Below are 15,642 nucleotides of genomic sequence, written 5' to 3'. Positions count from 1 at the left end.
CCTGTAGGACTGAACTCTCCTCTCACCAAGGTTCAATCCTGCTCTCTGTGGTATAATCAGGAGAAGGGTGGGAGGAGATACAGCATTTCTTCTCTCCCCCCCCCACCCAACCACCTTGGTAATATGTCACCCTGTTGCGAGGCCAACATTTGATGCCCTCCCACCAGCCCTCATGGCCCTGGCTTAAGATAAGCTTTGGGAAGGAGGCACGGGGCTCTGGCAGGGTCCCAGAACCCTCCTACCTCCTTCCCAAAGCGAGCACTTAGTAATAATTATACCTTTATTGTCATTGTACAATCATTGTACAAACCTCCCCCCACAAACACTCAATCTCTTATTGAACAACACACCACCTCGCAAGTCAATTTCGCTGTTATTTTCTGTTCAACAGCCTAATAGCCCACAATTAGAAGCAATTTTTTAGCCTGTTGGTACGGCTGATTATGCTTCTATATGTCCTGCCCAAGGGTAGAAGATTAAAGAGGTGATGGCTGGGGTGTGAGTCATCCCTGAGAATTTTTCTCGCTCTCCTAAGGCAACAATCCCTTGCAATGGCATCTAGCGGACTCAAGGGACAGCCCATGATATCATGTGCTGTATTCACCACCCTCTGTAGAGACTTTCTGTCCATGGCTGTCAAGTCAACATACCACACTGTGATACAATAAGAAAGGACACTTTCTGTTGTGGACTGGTAAAAGGAGTTCATCAGTTGTTGTTTAACATTATTCTTTTGCAAGACCCTGAGGAAATGGAGTCTCTGCTGGGCCTTTCTGGCCACCTGAGTTATGTTGATTTTCCAAGTGAAGTCCTTACTAAGGTAAACTCCCAGGAATTTAAAGGAGGAGACTCTCTCCACACAGCCCCCAATATACAGTGGGCAGGTTCCCCTCTCTTCCTCCAGACGTCCAACACCATCTCCTTTGTCTTACTAATATTTAGGTGCAAGTTATTCTCTAAGCAAGTAGATACTTGCTTACTGGGCTTTGAGAAGAAACCCTCATTGTCTGTGCACCCAGTGTGGCTACTCTGCTTTTGCGCCCCTAAATCTACCTCTGCAACCACATGTTTAATAGGGTTGATTGTTTATTCTTGTATAAATAAATGAAAACAATAATTTTTTAATTTTTTGTTTAACAAAATATTTATTTGATTTTTCAACTTAAAATTTTATAGAGATATATCAAGCATAAATCATAAAAACAAGATTACAAGGAATCTCCTGGACTTCCATCCTCCCCTTTGTGGGTCCTATTATTAATCAATTCCTCCCACATCTTTTATAATAATCCAAACCTTCACCTCTTCCATTATGTCCAGAATTCGATCTTAGGCTACAAGTGATATTCCAACGCTACCAACGATTTTAACTGATTACAGTGATCTTTAAGACATGTTATCAATTTTCCCCATTCTTTTTTTTAAATTTTGGTCTTCCTGATTTCTGATTCTTCCAGTCATTTTAGCCATTTCAGCATAATCCATTAGCTTCATCTGCCATTCTTCTCTGGTAGGAACTTTATCTTCTTTCCATCTCTGGGCCAGTGAAATCCATGCAGCCGTGAAAACAACATTTTTTCGATGATCAGGGAGGGAACCCCTAATTTTAAAATAGGGCTGGTCCCTGTGTAATAGCGTGTGTCAATCTGAATTTTTGGTGTGGTTCATTTCTGTAGATCATGGCACCAGAAGAGCTAGTATAAAATATACCCCTCCATTAATTTTCTTGACCCCGGTACTAGTTCTTATCTCAGACGTGTCCTGGAAATCACAACTAAAACTTCCTTAATACTTTATGTAAAGATTAGGACAGCAATCTGGTATTGTCAGCAAAATTTAATAAACTTCTCCTATAAGAAGGATGAGTTCTGCATAAACGCTAGAAAGAGAAACTTAGAATTTGGGAAACAAGCAAGATCATTTTTTGGGTCATTTCTCACTAGGACCATGTCCTTTCAAGCAAAGGAAACAAAATAAGCACTAGGCAGGATCTTAATAGGAAATAATAAATAGGAAACAAAAGAATATAGATGTTATGACAAATCACCCATCTGAAAGTTTTGCCAAAGGCAAGGGTTCTTTTGAATTCAGCAGCAATAACGACAACAGTGGAGAGAAGTTCAGTGCTTTTATTAAGTAGCGGGTGTAATACAGAATGAAAAGCAGTGAAACAGTCTTAAAGCGGAATAACGTAAGACAAGCAAGATAAGATACTACCCCCATTCAGTGATTGGGAGTTCCAGGGAATAACAACAGAGCGACTCCAACTGGGAAGTACATAGCACCTGACTGGTCAGGGCCTCCACTGAAGTTTAGACCCCATCTGGAAGATTTACATACTTTATTTTTTATATATAATTTTTATTAAATTTCCTGTTTTACAATTTAGAAGACTCATATAAACATCCTTAAGATATCAGTGACTTCCCTTCTTCTCTTTCCATGGTCCATTCTGCATATCATAAATCCCTTCATATTTTACATAAACTAAACCATTCGGTATTCTATTGTTACATCCATCAAAACTTATTTACACTGTTGAATTTATCTCAATGCTGCCAACGTTTTCCAGTGTACACAATTTCCCCCCATATATTCCAATCTTCCAACATTTCCCAATCTTCTCTAAAAGTATGTTCTTCCTGTTCTCTTATCCTATACAGTGGTACCTCTGGTCCGAACAGGATCCGTTCCCGAGGACTGTTCACAACATGAAAAGCCCACAACCTGAAGCACTGTATCTGTGCAGGTGTGTGGTGTGATTTGGTGCTTGTGCGCATGCGCGAAGCACGATTTAGCACTTCTGCGCATGCGCGAATGGCGAAACCCAGAAGTAACCCTTTCTGGTACTTTCGGGACGCCATGGGATGCAACCTGAAAAAATGTAACATGAAGCAAACGTAACATGAGGTATGACTGTATTTTGAGTCTGCAAGCTGTGCATAGTCCATCAGCTTAAGTTGCCATTCTTCTTTGGTTGGGACCTCGCTCATTTTCCCTCTGGGGGCTAACAAAACATGGACTACAGTAGTGGCATACATAAAGAACCTTTTCTGACACCTGGGAATTTCCATCTGAATTATTCCCAATGAAAAGGACTCTAGTTTTGTTTTTTTGTTTTTTAAGTACTTTTGGAAGATTTACATACTTTAGACCATGGGTAGGCAAACTAAGGCCTGGGATCTACCCCAGTTGCCTTCTCAATCCAGCCCATGGACGGTCCGCGAATCAGCATGTTTTTATATGAATAGAATGTGTCCTTTTATTTAAAATGCATCTTTACTGTCAAGGGTTTTTGTAAAATGTTATGTCTATCTTTTCCCAGTTGTTGCTGTTCTCCATCATGCCTTGGGTGGAGCTGATATCCCATTGTTATTTCAGAAATTTCTCCATTGCTCCATCCCATGCTTCGATGTTTTGCAACTTTAACAGCAGAAAATAATTTCTTCTATCTTTCCTGAATCTTTCAACATTCAACTTCATTGCATACACAACCATAGAATTTCAGAGTTGGAAGGGACCCTGAGTGTTAAGTTGTGGGTGAACATATCAGACGACGCAGCGATTTCTTCAAAGCAGCTCTTTATTTGTAAGCTGGAACAGAACTGAACAGCAAACAGCTCAGCCGGCTTGCTTTTATAGGCAGCTGGCTGTCAACATTGTAGCAACAACAACCCAGGGTTTCCTGCCTAAAGTAACTGACATGGACCTGAGTGAAAACTACATACACGATACTCCTGGTAGCCAGGGTGAGAACTTCAATACATAACACTGAGGATGACCTAGTCCACCCTCTTGCAATTCAGGAATAGGTAGCCATCTCATATGGGGATCGAAACTGCAGCCTTGGCGTTATCAGCACCACACTCTAACCAACTGAGCTATCCAGGCATGTGCACAAGTTCAAGTGTTATGTGCGTGGGAGAAAAGCTTTTCCTTTCCCACTTTTCTCCATGTCACGTGCAATTTTGTAAACTTACATCAGATCCCGTCTTACACATCTTTTCTCAAAACCGCTTCATCATTCTGGTTCCTCTTTTCAACTTTGCATGATCTTTCCTGAGGTGACATGACCAGAAGTGTACCACAGTCCGTGCTGGATTTACATGTAAGCTAAACAAGCTTTGGCTTAGGGCCCCACTCTCTTGGGGGCCTCCCAAAAAATTTAAAGGAGAAACAACAACTGGATGCACGTTTCCAAAATATAAGATAAAAAACCCAAATAAAATAAAACCTACATACAGCAACAGTGTTTTGTGTTGTGTAGGCTCCTATGATGTAAGTAATGGGCCCCGCCTGCTAGCCTGCTCCCTGATATCACTGGTTTGCTCATTTCTATATATAGGGTGCCTACATTCTGCATGTGCAAATAGCTTTAGATACCTATTAGGTCCATAAATATAGCATATATTCAACAGAAAAAACAGAGACAATTTGTTGTTGACAAAGGACAGCTGGACATATAAGGGCCCCCATTACCTTCAATAACTTAGAGTCTCATAGGAGCCTACACAACACAAAACACTGTTGCTGTATGTAGGTTTTAATTTGTTTGTTTTTTATCTTATATTTTGGAAATGTACATCCAGTTTTGTTTTCCTTTAAAAAAAACATTGGGGGCCTCCCAAGAGAGTGGGGTCCTAAGCTATAGCTTGTTTAGCTTATACGTAAATCCGGCACTGGAATGACCTCATGTGGGCTGGTCACATAATAGTCCAATGCTATATTTACAACCAACCAATGCTATATTTACAACCAACCTGCCAACCTAGCAGTTCGAAAGCACCTCCGGGTGCAAGTAGATAAATAGGGACCGCTTACCAGCGGGAAGGTAAACGGCGTTTCCGTGTGCGGCTCTGGCTCGCCAGAGCAGCGATGTCACGCTGGCCACGTGACCCGGAAGTGTCTCCGGACAGCGCTGGCCCCTGGCCTCTTAAGTGAGATGGGCGCACAACCCCCAGAGTCTGTCAAGACTGGCCCGTATGGGCAGGGGTACCTTTACCTTTACCTTTATATTTACAAGCTGAGTGCATGAAGTCTGGTAAAAACTATTCCAGTACGTGGCTGCGTATGGAAATGCAAGGCTAATCTACATTTGTAATTAAGAGGCATGAGCCCCCAAAGCTGCCGCTCATTCGGTTTAATCTTGGGTGCATGTGACCTTGTACGTGTGCCTTGGAGCTTCTCTCTGCATTGGCATGATGTCATTCCTTGAGGCAGCAGAATTCAAGAATGGCCACATATGCATGTGATCGCATTGCCTTTCCCATGGAGGAAAAACATGCATCCTTCTTAGCACTTCGTTGGAACCTCTTGCATCAGTGGAGCTTTCCTCTTGTTCGGATCCCAAAAAGTGTCAAAAAGAAGAAACAGCATATCAACACCCTACAGAACAAAACAACGGAGAGATTAAGAATATAAGAAGAGCCGGGTGTGGATCATCAGTTTGTATTTGTACGCCCCATTCCCTCACACTTGCATTCAAAGTGGCTCACAACATATTCAATGAACAGTGACAAAAATCCAAGCTCAAATTAAGAACATAGGTAAAGGTACCCCTGACCATTAGGTTCAGTCACAGACAACTCTGGGGTTGCAGCGCTCATCTCGCTCTATAGGCCGAGGGAGCCGGGATTGTCCACAGACAACTTCTGAGTCATGTGGCTAGCATGACTAAGCTGCTTCTGGCGAACCAGAGCCGTGCACGGAAACATCGTTTACCTTCCCACCAGAGCGGTATCTATTTATCTACTTGCACTTGATGTGCTTTCGAACTGCTAGGTGGGCAGGAGCTGGGACAGAGCAACGGGAGCTCAGCCCGTGGTGGGGGTTCGAACCGCCGACCTTCTGATCGGCAAGCCCAAGGCTCAGTGGTTTACACCACAGTGCCACCCGCATCCCCTAATTAAGAACATAGTCTCTAGTTAACTGAACTTACAATCACAGCCTTTGTCATTTTAGCTCAATAGGTGACATACTCCAATATTTTGCTAATATGCAGCTGATTTATACTTTTTTCCAGCTTGGAAAACAATGCTTTGAGGACTGAGGAGGAGGGTTGGTAAATTCTTACTGCTATTGTGCTACAGGACAGGTACAGTGGCATCCTTCTTTCCCTTTTAGTACTCGGGAAGTAAGGTAAAAGGTAAAGGTAAAGGTAAAGGACCCCTGGACGGTTAAGTCCCGCCAAAGGCAACTATGGGATTGGGGCACTCATCTCCCTTTCAGGCTGAGGAAGCCGGCATTTGTCCAGACAGCTTTCCGGGTCATGTGACCAGCATGACTAAACTGCTTCTGGTGCAACAAAGCACTGTGATGGAAACCAGAGCGCACGGAAACGCCTTTTACCTTCCTGATGCAGAGGTACCTATTTATCTACTTGCACTAGCATGCTTTCGAACTGCTAGGTTGGCAGGAGCTGGGACAGAGCAATAGGAGCTCACCTCATTGTGGGGATTCGAACCACCAACCTTCGGAGAGGCAAACCCAAGAGGCTCAGTGGTTTAGACCATAGCGCCACCTGTGTCACCTACTTGGGAAGTAGAATCTATACAACATGTCTTCCTGTTCTGTAATTTCTTTGCTGGAGATGAACAGCATACCATTGACCCTTTGCTGACCAAACTTGTAGGGAGGTCAGTTCCATTTTATGTTAAATACCTAATGGAAGATTAAGACCCAGAGAAGTCACTGGCAGTAGCTAAATTTCTACAAGTAGCAATGAACGACCATGTTCAGAGACTAATTCAAAATTACTGTAGTTTTATGTGATGGCTCTTATGTTGCATGTGGAATTCTGTTTTGCTCTGAGATTCTTGTGTACAGTACACTTTTTTATTTCTAACCTATTGATTGTAATGAATTGATTGACTGATTGTTGCTGTTGTCATTTCCTCAATATCTGTCTTGTTTTTCAGTCAAACTGACTGCCAAGGCAAGCATCAAAGCCAGAAGAACCACTTACTTCATCAGTAAAAGGGCTAACAGGGAGAGAAGACTATCGTTCAGTTGTCCAGACTCTACAGTCAGGCCCTCATTATGGGCTCCTGTGAGGATAAAGAAAGATTGAATAGAAGATCAGAGAAGCACAATAGTGTTTAGAGAACCCCAGGACTCCAGTACAGACCATCACCACCATGAGAGCATCTGGGAATCTGGATCTTGGTGATTGTGGTTTGTACAAACTACAGTTCCTCATATTCCAAACAGGAAACTGTGGTTTTGTTATAAGCCCCAAACAAAAGGTTTGAGCTTCCTTCTCTCCCATACAAAGATGCCTGAGCAGTGCAGAAGCCCAACGCTCAGACTCTCATTCTCATCACAACAAATAGAAAAGCCAAGTGTTGTGCTCTGGTTCCAAAAAGCCAGAGAAGCACTCTAGCAAGTATCGTATACTTGCAGGAACTCTTCTCTCACTATCCGCTAGCCTGCGCTTTAAGATCTGCAGAGGAGACCCTCTGATCCCACTGATGAGCATAGCTCATGGCGCTGTAATGTGCAGAGGACCTTTTCAGTTGTGTTACTCCATCCATGGAACTGTCTCCCCCTAAGGATACAGTTGGCTCCCTCCTTGTTGAGTTTCAGGCATAGCATACCATGAAAACACAACTCTTTAAGCCAGAGTGGTTCAGTTTGGTTTTCTATTAGGATTTCTGCCCTAGTTTTCTTTAATGGTTTGGATTCTGTAATGGCAGGACTATTTACTTGATTGTCAGTATACGTTTTACTGCTTTATTGTGTATTTTGTTAATTTAACAGGAGGGAGGTAGAAACTGCTCTTGGGATTTTTATTTTTATTTTTATGAAGACTGGTTAAAACAGAATAAACACATAAACAGAATAAACAAATGAATCCCTGCAGAGAAGCAGTATCCTTCGTTTTATCTCCAATTCACTTTCCTGGTTTAACTTCTTTTTAAAAAGCAATATTCCAACTGGCTTAAACTAGCCATGTAATTTGCAATGCAAATGCAGAAGCTAATGTGGGTCCCAGAAAAATGCCTTGATCCCGAGGTAAACTGGGTTGCCTTTAGTAGCCCGAGTAAATAGACTCTTTGAAATTGTGCTTTTGCTGAAGGTACAGTTGCAAGTGAAACTGGTGAAACTGTCGTGTTCTCTTGTTACTTTTCCTATTGCCAGGAGATGTAATGTTGCTAATGCAATCTTGCTATATTTATAGTATTGGAATTTTGTGGTTTTAAAATATGCTGTTATATTTGCTATTATGTTGCAGTTTTATTATGAAATTGCTCTTGTAACGCTTGATTTTGAGATGCACAGTGGTACCTTGGCTTCTGAACGGCTTGGCTCCCAAACAAATCGGCCCCCGAACGCCGCAAATCTGGAAATAAGTGTTCCGGTTTGCAGATTTTTTTTGGAAGCCAAATGTCCTTTTCGTCTGTCGGCATTGTTTCTGGGGCCAATCAGAAGCCATACCTTGGTTTGCTAACATTTTGGAAGTCAAATGGACTTCCAAAACGGATTGAGTTCAGGAAGCAAGATACCACTATATTCCTGTTTCCGTTGTTACAAGTTGCTTTGAGCATGATTTCTTTTGTGGAAAAGAGGGAAACAAATAAAATAAGGAAGGAAGGAACGAACAACGATCAGATGATCAAATGTGGCCTGTATGTGTTCATTAAAAGGTTCTTGCATCAGTTAGACAAGCTGTACCCACAAATAGTCATTTGTACCCCCACTGTGCTTAAGCAGTCCTTAAAATTCCTAGGGTTGTATCTAAGACCAGTCCTACCTAGAGTGGAGCCATTAACATTAATGGACCTGATCCACTTAGGTCTATCCAATGGGACTTCTCTGAGTAGAACTTAGTTGGATGCAACCTCTAAAGTCTGGCGTCCACTTCATTACCTGTTGTAGTGGAATTTAGCAGAAACTGCAGAGCGTGGATTCCAAAAGGGCTTATCCCAAGACAGATGATGGTAAGGTCTCCATCTAGGGTTCCTGTCCAGTTTAAGAAGCTGGTGGCCTCCTTCCCTCGGACCCAGGAAGAGACCTGCAGGTTCCCATTAGTATCATTCCCACTGAGGACCTCCCCACCCAAATGCCACTGGAGCTGGCCTGGAGGGCTGGGGTGCAGGGAGCAGGTACAGAGGAAGCCATTGTGTTCGTGCCAGCATGTGGCATTTGTCCGGGTGCTGCTGAGCCCAAGGACATCTGGAAAGGAGGGGGCGGAGTAAGGGAGAATTAATTATATACACTGACAGAATCTCTGTCTGTGATGGCGCAAGAGAGCAGTAGAGGGCACACTGCAGATGACAACAAGCAATGCTGAAAATGTTATCTAACACAGAGATTATAATATATAATAAAATAATAATAATTTTGTATTTATACCCCGCCCTTCCTGGTTCCAAAAACGGGCTCGGGATGGCTAACAACAAATTTAAAACACTTAATTGTAATAGCAGCATAAAATACAGTATAAAAACATGAATAACAATAAAATTCAAAGTTCAGAAATCAATTTAGGGGAAATCCATCTAAGAAGCATGAGATAATCACCAGGGCTAGCTGGCTGAATTAGCCCTACTTGGGCCAGCGAGGAGGCCAGGGGAGAATTAGCTGTGGGGTCTCAGAGCGGGTAATCTTCAGAAAAGGGGAGGGGGAGGGAAGAGAAGGGGGGGGAAGATCAGGCTGAATTCAAATTAAAGGCCAGGCAGAATAACTCTTACAGGCCTGGCAAAAGGAGATTAAATCCTGCAGGGCCCTAGTCTCATGGGACAGAGCATTCCACCAGGTCGGAGCCATCACTGAAAAGAACCTGGCTCTGATGGAGGATAGTCTGACTTCCTTAGGGCCCGGGACCTCTAAACTATGGTTATTCATGGACCTGAAGGTCCTCTGCAGGGCATACTAGGAGAGGCGATCCCGTAAATAAGATGCTGCTGGGATTATTTTAAGGAGATGATGCCTTGAGAGTCTGTTGGAACTAGGGCTGAGGAGGGGATTGGTTTTCTTGGTATTTTAACAAGCTACCTAATTCACACTTTCTGAACCAACCCACAAGCTGAAACTAAGCTGCCCATCAAAATTTACTCTTCTCCAATCCTCGAGATGAAGCTTTCCAGCCAACTAATGTATAGAAAATGGAAATATTACAGAAAAATAATGAGATTTTTTTTTAAAAAAAAAAACCCACTATACTAGTCAATATTACACACAAAAGTATGTTTATTAGGAGAAATTCACCCTAGGATGCTGATTAATTTTTATGAGAATTTTCTTTTTCTTTTTTTGTTACAGAGGGTTTACTGTGGTGAACTTTTCAGGGACCTCTGTAGAATCACCAAACTCCCTTCCTCCCTCTACCCCCACCCCCAACTTCATAGTGTTTGAATAGGATGTGAAACAGCAGAGTGTTCTTATGTGGGAAGAAAAATATGAATCCCTGTGACTGACGTGTGTGGGGCAAATAATGAAAGAATTGGCTGGGCACCTTGATTTGAAACATGGGGCTTTGCACACTCCAGCGGGAGAGAGCCCCCCGAGAGCGGAGTTTAAACACACAAAATTCAAGCAGCGGTATAGTGTTAGGAATATAGGTTGTGAGACCCTTTTGTCCTGTTTAGTCCACTTGCAAATAGCAAGTGTTTTGCCTGCAATGCAGGATGCCTGATTTTGCAGGTGAGAGCTTTGCCCATGTCAGCTAAGCAGAGTGTTATGGCAATTTGCAAGCCCAGCTTCCACGCTGCGCTGATGACTCCATGGAGAGCTGTTCTATGTTTTGGCCTCAGTTGACCAGGAGGTTTTGGATGGGGTCTCCAAGCACTCCCTCCTCTTTCCAGCGATTCCAGGTTCCTCTTTCTCTTGACTTACTCTGGAAGCTTCCCCCAGACCCACCTTTTCTCTGAAGTCCTCGGCCCAACCCCTAGTCCTCACATCTTACTCTTCCTGTAACTGAAATAATGCATATTCTTTCTTCCCCTGTTGATAACTGGACTCCATTATGCTGTCCTCCTTCTTCCAGGGAGTTACAGATTGCAAGCACTTAGGGGCAGAGACCTGTCTCCTTCTACTCTGTGGAGAGCTCTGCATAATCATGACATAATCATGATAATTCCAGCCCTACAATTCTATGAACCAAAATACAGTGGTACCTTGGGTTACATATGCTTCAGGTTACATATGCTTCAGGTTACAGACTCCGCTAACCCAGAAATATTATCTCGGGTTAAGAACTTTGCTTCAGGATGAGAACAGAAATCGTGCAGTGGCAGAGAAGTGGCAGCAGGAGGCCCCATTAGCTAAAGTGGTGCTACAGGTTAAGAACAGTTTCAGGTTAAGAACAGACCTCCAGAACGAATTAAGTTCTGAACCCGAGGTACCACTGTAAATCAAGTAAGCATCTTATGCAAACAAACCAATTTGCATTTTTCTCTCTCTTTTCTGGTTCCAGGGAGAGGCGAGGCTGTACCTGACATAGTTATATACAAGACTTTTCTCTAACCACGAAGCATCAAATAAAAACAAACTAGTCAAGGAACCAGGGGCATTGTGAGAAACTTATGGGATGCAAGGCACAGGTACATGACACAAACTTGAATAAAACCTGCATGTGCAAATTCCCAGCTGGCTCTGGGAAATCAAGACGGTGCCTGGCTGGACTTACATCAGCATCATGTTTTACACTGCATCTAACCAACCAATAAGCAAAATAATTTGAATTATTAAGGGAGCAAGAGGTACTGAGGCATATGATCAAGGCCTGTATTTTAAAATGAGCTTAAAGATATATTTGCAAATGTTTGTATGTTTCATGCCAGGCAGAAACCAGCTGGCTAAGTACTCTGGCAGTTGCTTATCTTCCTGTTCTCCTGAGCAAGGGCCCCCCTGATTTATAGCAGTAGCAGGAGACAAGTTTCTCAAAGTTGTAAAAGGGAATTACAGGCTGGGAGCAAATGTTACACTGACCCTACATATTACAGAATACAATCAAGCTGCAAAAACACTAATTAAGAGTTGGTAAATAGTAAGATTTATTGTTTAACAGAAAATAATACCATGTGCCTCTCATCAGACTCTAGCCATATTTTCCTAAGGGCAATAAATTTTGGGAAGAGCTAACGGGAAAAGCAGCTGGCTGGGAAAGGGGAGTGTAAACTGAAGAGGCTTCTTTTTGAAGCTGTTTTTACTGAGTTCCTTTTTTACTTTGCAAAGGCCTTTTCTTCTAAAAAGCTATCTATGTTATGTATGAGATTTGTTGGCTTAATGTAATTATGCAAAGGATTTAGAAAGCAAGAAATGTTGGATTCTTATGTTAGATTCTTATTTCATTGATGGTGTGTGAGAATGTGAACCCAAGATCAATTTAATACCATGAGCCATCTGTTTTAGCCATTTGTTTTGGGATGCAGGGGCAGCAGGGGCAAAAGGTGATCTGGTAATTAAGGTGCCTTGTCGAGGCAAATGTAAGATATATGGCTACTTGTCTGCCATTTATGGATAGAAGGAAATATAGCTCTTTGTCTCCCATAAAAGGTAATAGGAAATGGGTGTATCTTTTATGATTGGTTCTAGGAAACAGCCAATAGGAATTTCAACCAGGCTGATTGGACAGAGGCAGCCAAAGGAGGAGCAAGGGGGCTGGGCTGAGGAAATATAAGTGCTGGCCATCAGGGCTGGAGGGCAGGCAGAGCTTTCGTAACCATATACCATTGTGCCTATCATTTATTTGTCTGACAAATAAATTATTATTTTAATTTCTCTATTGCTGCGTTGAATATTTCATTCCAGCTAAGCGTTAACCACAAGCAGGGTGCTACAGTACCAGGTCCACTGCAAAAGGCTTAGGGCTTGAGTGCCCTGTACCATCCCCTGAACAACAAGGAGCAGTAAGCAGAGGAGGAATGGAAAACCCACCTACCTGTCACAAGAAGCTGAAATGAAGCATCCACATAGCTATAGAGGACTTCCTGTCCTTTCTCAATTCTAAAGAAGTATTGCCCCTCATCTTCTAACTGGACATCATTGATGCTGAAGGAGCAGTCGCCTTGCTCTGGGTTCCCTTCTAACTGGAAACGGTTCTTGATGGAGGGGTCGATTCTCCGGCTCTCATCGTTGGTGGCCACAAGATCACCTTTGACATAGCGTTTGGAAGAGGGAAGATAGTGTCTTGTCTCCGCATTCTTAAACCAGTAACCAAATAGCTTCTCCGAACTGTTCTGGTGCTGATTGTTGTAGGTGAACTGGCAGGGAGGGTGAACATAGAGGCCTCTCTGCACATAGACAGAGGCAGGAATTGTCAATGTAAAGCTAGGGCTTAGCTGACTCACCATTCCTGCCAGAGGAAGAAATTAATGGGTTAAAATTATCTGATATTTCGAGTTTGCCATCCACCCCCATTCTGTACATGAGGCTACAGTCCTATGGTCCTTGGGGAGGCATCTGAGGGGGTCATGGGATGCATCAGAGCTCGATCTGCCAGGTCAGAGAGAGCACAGATATCGGGGAGGGGAATATGATGTCAGACACACACACCGTTTCTTGGTTGTCCTAGTAATCTCCATAGCTCCTTATTAGCCCAATGAACATCAATAGAGCCAATAAAGGGACAGGGAATGTAGGGACAGCAGTTTTGGAGCATGACAAGGATGAACTGAGGGGAAGACTTACTGTCTTGAAAGACCAACATTGGCTCCCAGTATGTTTCCAAGCACAATTCAAAGTCTTGGTGCTGACCTTTAAAGCCCTAAACAGCCTCGGACCCGTATACCTGAAGGAACATTTCCACCCCAATCACTCAGCCCGGACACAGGTCCAGCTCCGAGGGCCTTCTGGCAGTTCCCTCACTGTGAGAAGTGAGGTTACAGGGAACCAGGCAGAGAGTCTTCTCGGTAGTGGTGCCTGCCTTGTGGAACGCCCTCCCATCAGATGTCAAGGAAATAAACGACTATCTGATGTTTAGAATTACTGCTGTAATTCTAATTCACAGGAATGGGCATAGCTGATACACCAGCTTGTTATTATTATAATATATTTATTGATACCCCACTTTTTCCCCTGACAGGGACTTAAGGTGGCTTACAGATAAAATATGAACAGTTGAAAGTACAGGGGGAAAATCCCAAATAATTAAACAACAACATTAATATTTTTTAAAACAACAACAACAACACTGTCTGTCTGTCTGTCTGTCTGTCTGTCTGTCTGTCTGTCTGTCTGTCTCTCTCTCTCTCTCTCTCTCTATATATATATATATACACACAAACAAAATAAAAATAGCACAGCACCAGTCCTTTCATTTAAAACAGTCAGTTCCCAAAGTCTGTTCCTCACCGGCTAGTGGAAGGGCAATGAGGAGGGAGCCAGTCTAACTTCTCTAGGATAGGGAGTTCCAAAGTCTGGGGGCAGCCACCAAGAAGGCCCTCTCCTGCGTCCCTACCAAGCATCTCTACTAAGCTGGGCAAAGGCATTCCTGACCACCATCACCTCCTGGCAATCTAGATGCAAGGCTGAATCAAGGAGCACCCACCCCTCAAATGCCAGCAAACCCGGTTCTTCAATCAGAGTACTATCCTGTTCCAGAGTACTATCTCCCTTCTGACCAAGAACACATCCATCTTGTCATGCTTACCTTTGCAGAGCAGGGAGAGGATCAGGATTGTTGCTGTCATTATAGAGGAGACCAAACTTCCAGTCTTCCTGGAAATGTTTGGAAGCTTCAAGCTCTTTCCCCCTTGCATCCTTTTCCAGCTGTGATGCCCTTGGACAGGTGACCTGCCAAGGAGACCCACCTTGAGCGTTTTCTTTTATGAAGGGGAGGTCAGAAAGCCTACTGTGCTCAGTGGTTCTTTATTGCAGCTTAAATAGCAACCCCTGGAAACCTCACTCAGTTGTGTCTCCCCTTAGGGTCAGGTGCAAAGAAGGGAAGAGACCAGCTGAGCTGTCACAGTTCGGTTCCTCTTATTGGGTTCCAAAAGCAACAAATGGCTGCAGAAGAAGGGATCTGAGAATGGGCTGCCTGACACCTGTGAATCAAGAGCAGGGTGTATCTAGGGGTTGGCCCCTGGGGGGTGCAAAAATTGTGTCTCAAAGGGATTAGGAATCCACCCAGCTGTCTGCTTGTTCCCCAGGCCTCTCATCTGCTGCTCTGGGTGGCCAGGCGAGGTGTGTAGCCTCCTCTGGGCACCTCCGTGGAGGAATCTTGAGGAAAGTCAGAGAGAGTGGGCAAGAGTTGCAGAAGGAGAAAAAAGAAAGGGGAAGAGGAAAGAGGCAGAAGAGACAGAAGCAAGTGGCTACAGAAGCCAGGGCAGAGGGTTGCTGCTTAAGGCACAGGTGTAGAGAAATAGAGGAAGGAAAACTCACCAAAACAAACACTAAAACACTAGGGTTGCCATATTTCAAAAAGTAAAAACCAGGATGCTCCGAAAGTTGTTGAGCTTTTGATTGACTTGCCTAAGATCCAGGGCAAAGCACCACCTTTCGGAAAATAAATCCCAGCAACGTTTGGACTCGGTCCTGTATACCTGAAGGAGCGTCTCCACCCCCATTGTTTAGCCCGGTCACTGAGGTCCAGCACCAAGGGCCTTCTGACGGTTCCCTCATTGTGAGAAGTGAGGTTACAGGGAACCAGACAGAGGGCCTTCTCGGTAGTTGCGCCCGCCCTCTGGAATGTCCTCCCTT

At 43.6% G+C, this 15,642-nt stretch overlaps 1 protein-coding gene across 1 annotated transcript; it reads right to left on the bottom strand.

The window, feature by feature from the left end:
• Positions 1–5,034: 5,034 nt before the first annotated feature.
• On the bottom strand, positions 5,035–14,778 carry LOC310850094 (sialic acid-binding Ig-like lectin 14). Its single transcript, XM_083751199.1, has 4 exons — positions 14,594–14,778; positions 12,884–13,297; positions 6,965–7,046; positions 5,035–5,385 (listed from the first exon to the last, which is right to left on the bottom strand). Exons 1-4 carry the CDS (start codon positions 14,700–14,702, stop codon positions 5,319–5,321), a joined length of 672 nt encoding a protein of 223 aa, XP_083607325.1. The 5' UTR covers positions 14,703–14,778; the 3' UTR covers positions 5,035–5,318.
• Between the last annotated feature and the right edge of the window lie 864 nt (positions 14,779–15,642).

The sequence above is a fragment of the Podarcis gaigeae genome, assembly GCF_964106915.1.
Source record: "Podarcis gaigeae genome assembly, chromosome: 8".
Classification (NCBI taxonomy): Eukaryota; Metazoa; Chordata; class Lepidosauria; order Squamata; family Lacertidae; genus Podarcis; species Podarcis gaigeae.
This window is presented reverse-complemented; position numbering and strand designations above follow the sequence as displayed.

What these genes read in the sequence shown, in the direction of transcription:
- LOC310850094 (XM_083751199.1), bottom strand. Translation starts at nt 14,702, where the DNA reads ATGCAAGGGGGAAAGAGCTTGAAGCTTCCAAACATTTCCAGGAAGACT. An exon ending in ATTTCAGCTTCTTGTGACAG is followed by an intron (nt 7,047 to 12,883) that starts GTAGGTGGGTTT and finishes TTATCCTCACAG; the next exon opens with GAGCCCATAATGAGGGCCTG. An exon ending in TTAGCCCTTTTACTGATGAA is followed by an intron (nt 5,386 to 6,964) that starts GTAAGTGGTTCT and finishes TTTGTTCTGTAG; the next exon opens with GGTGTTGATATGCTGTTTCT.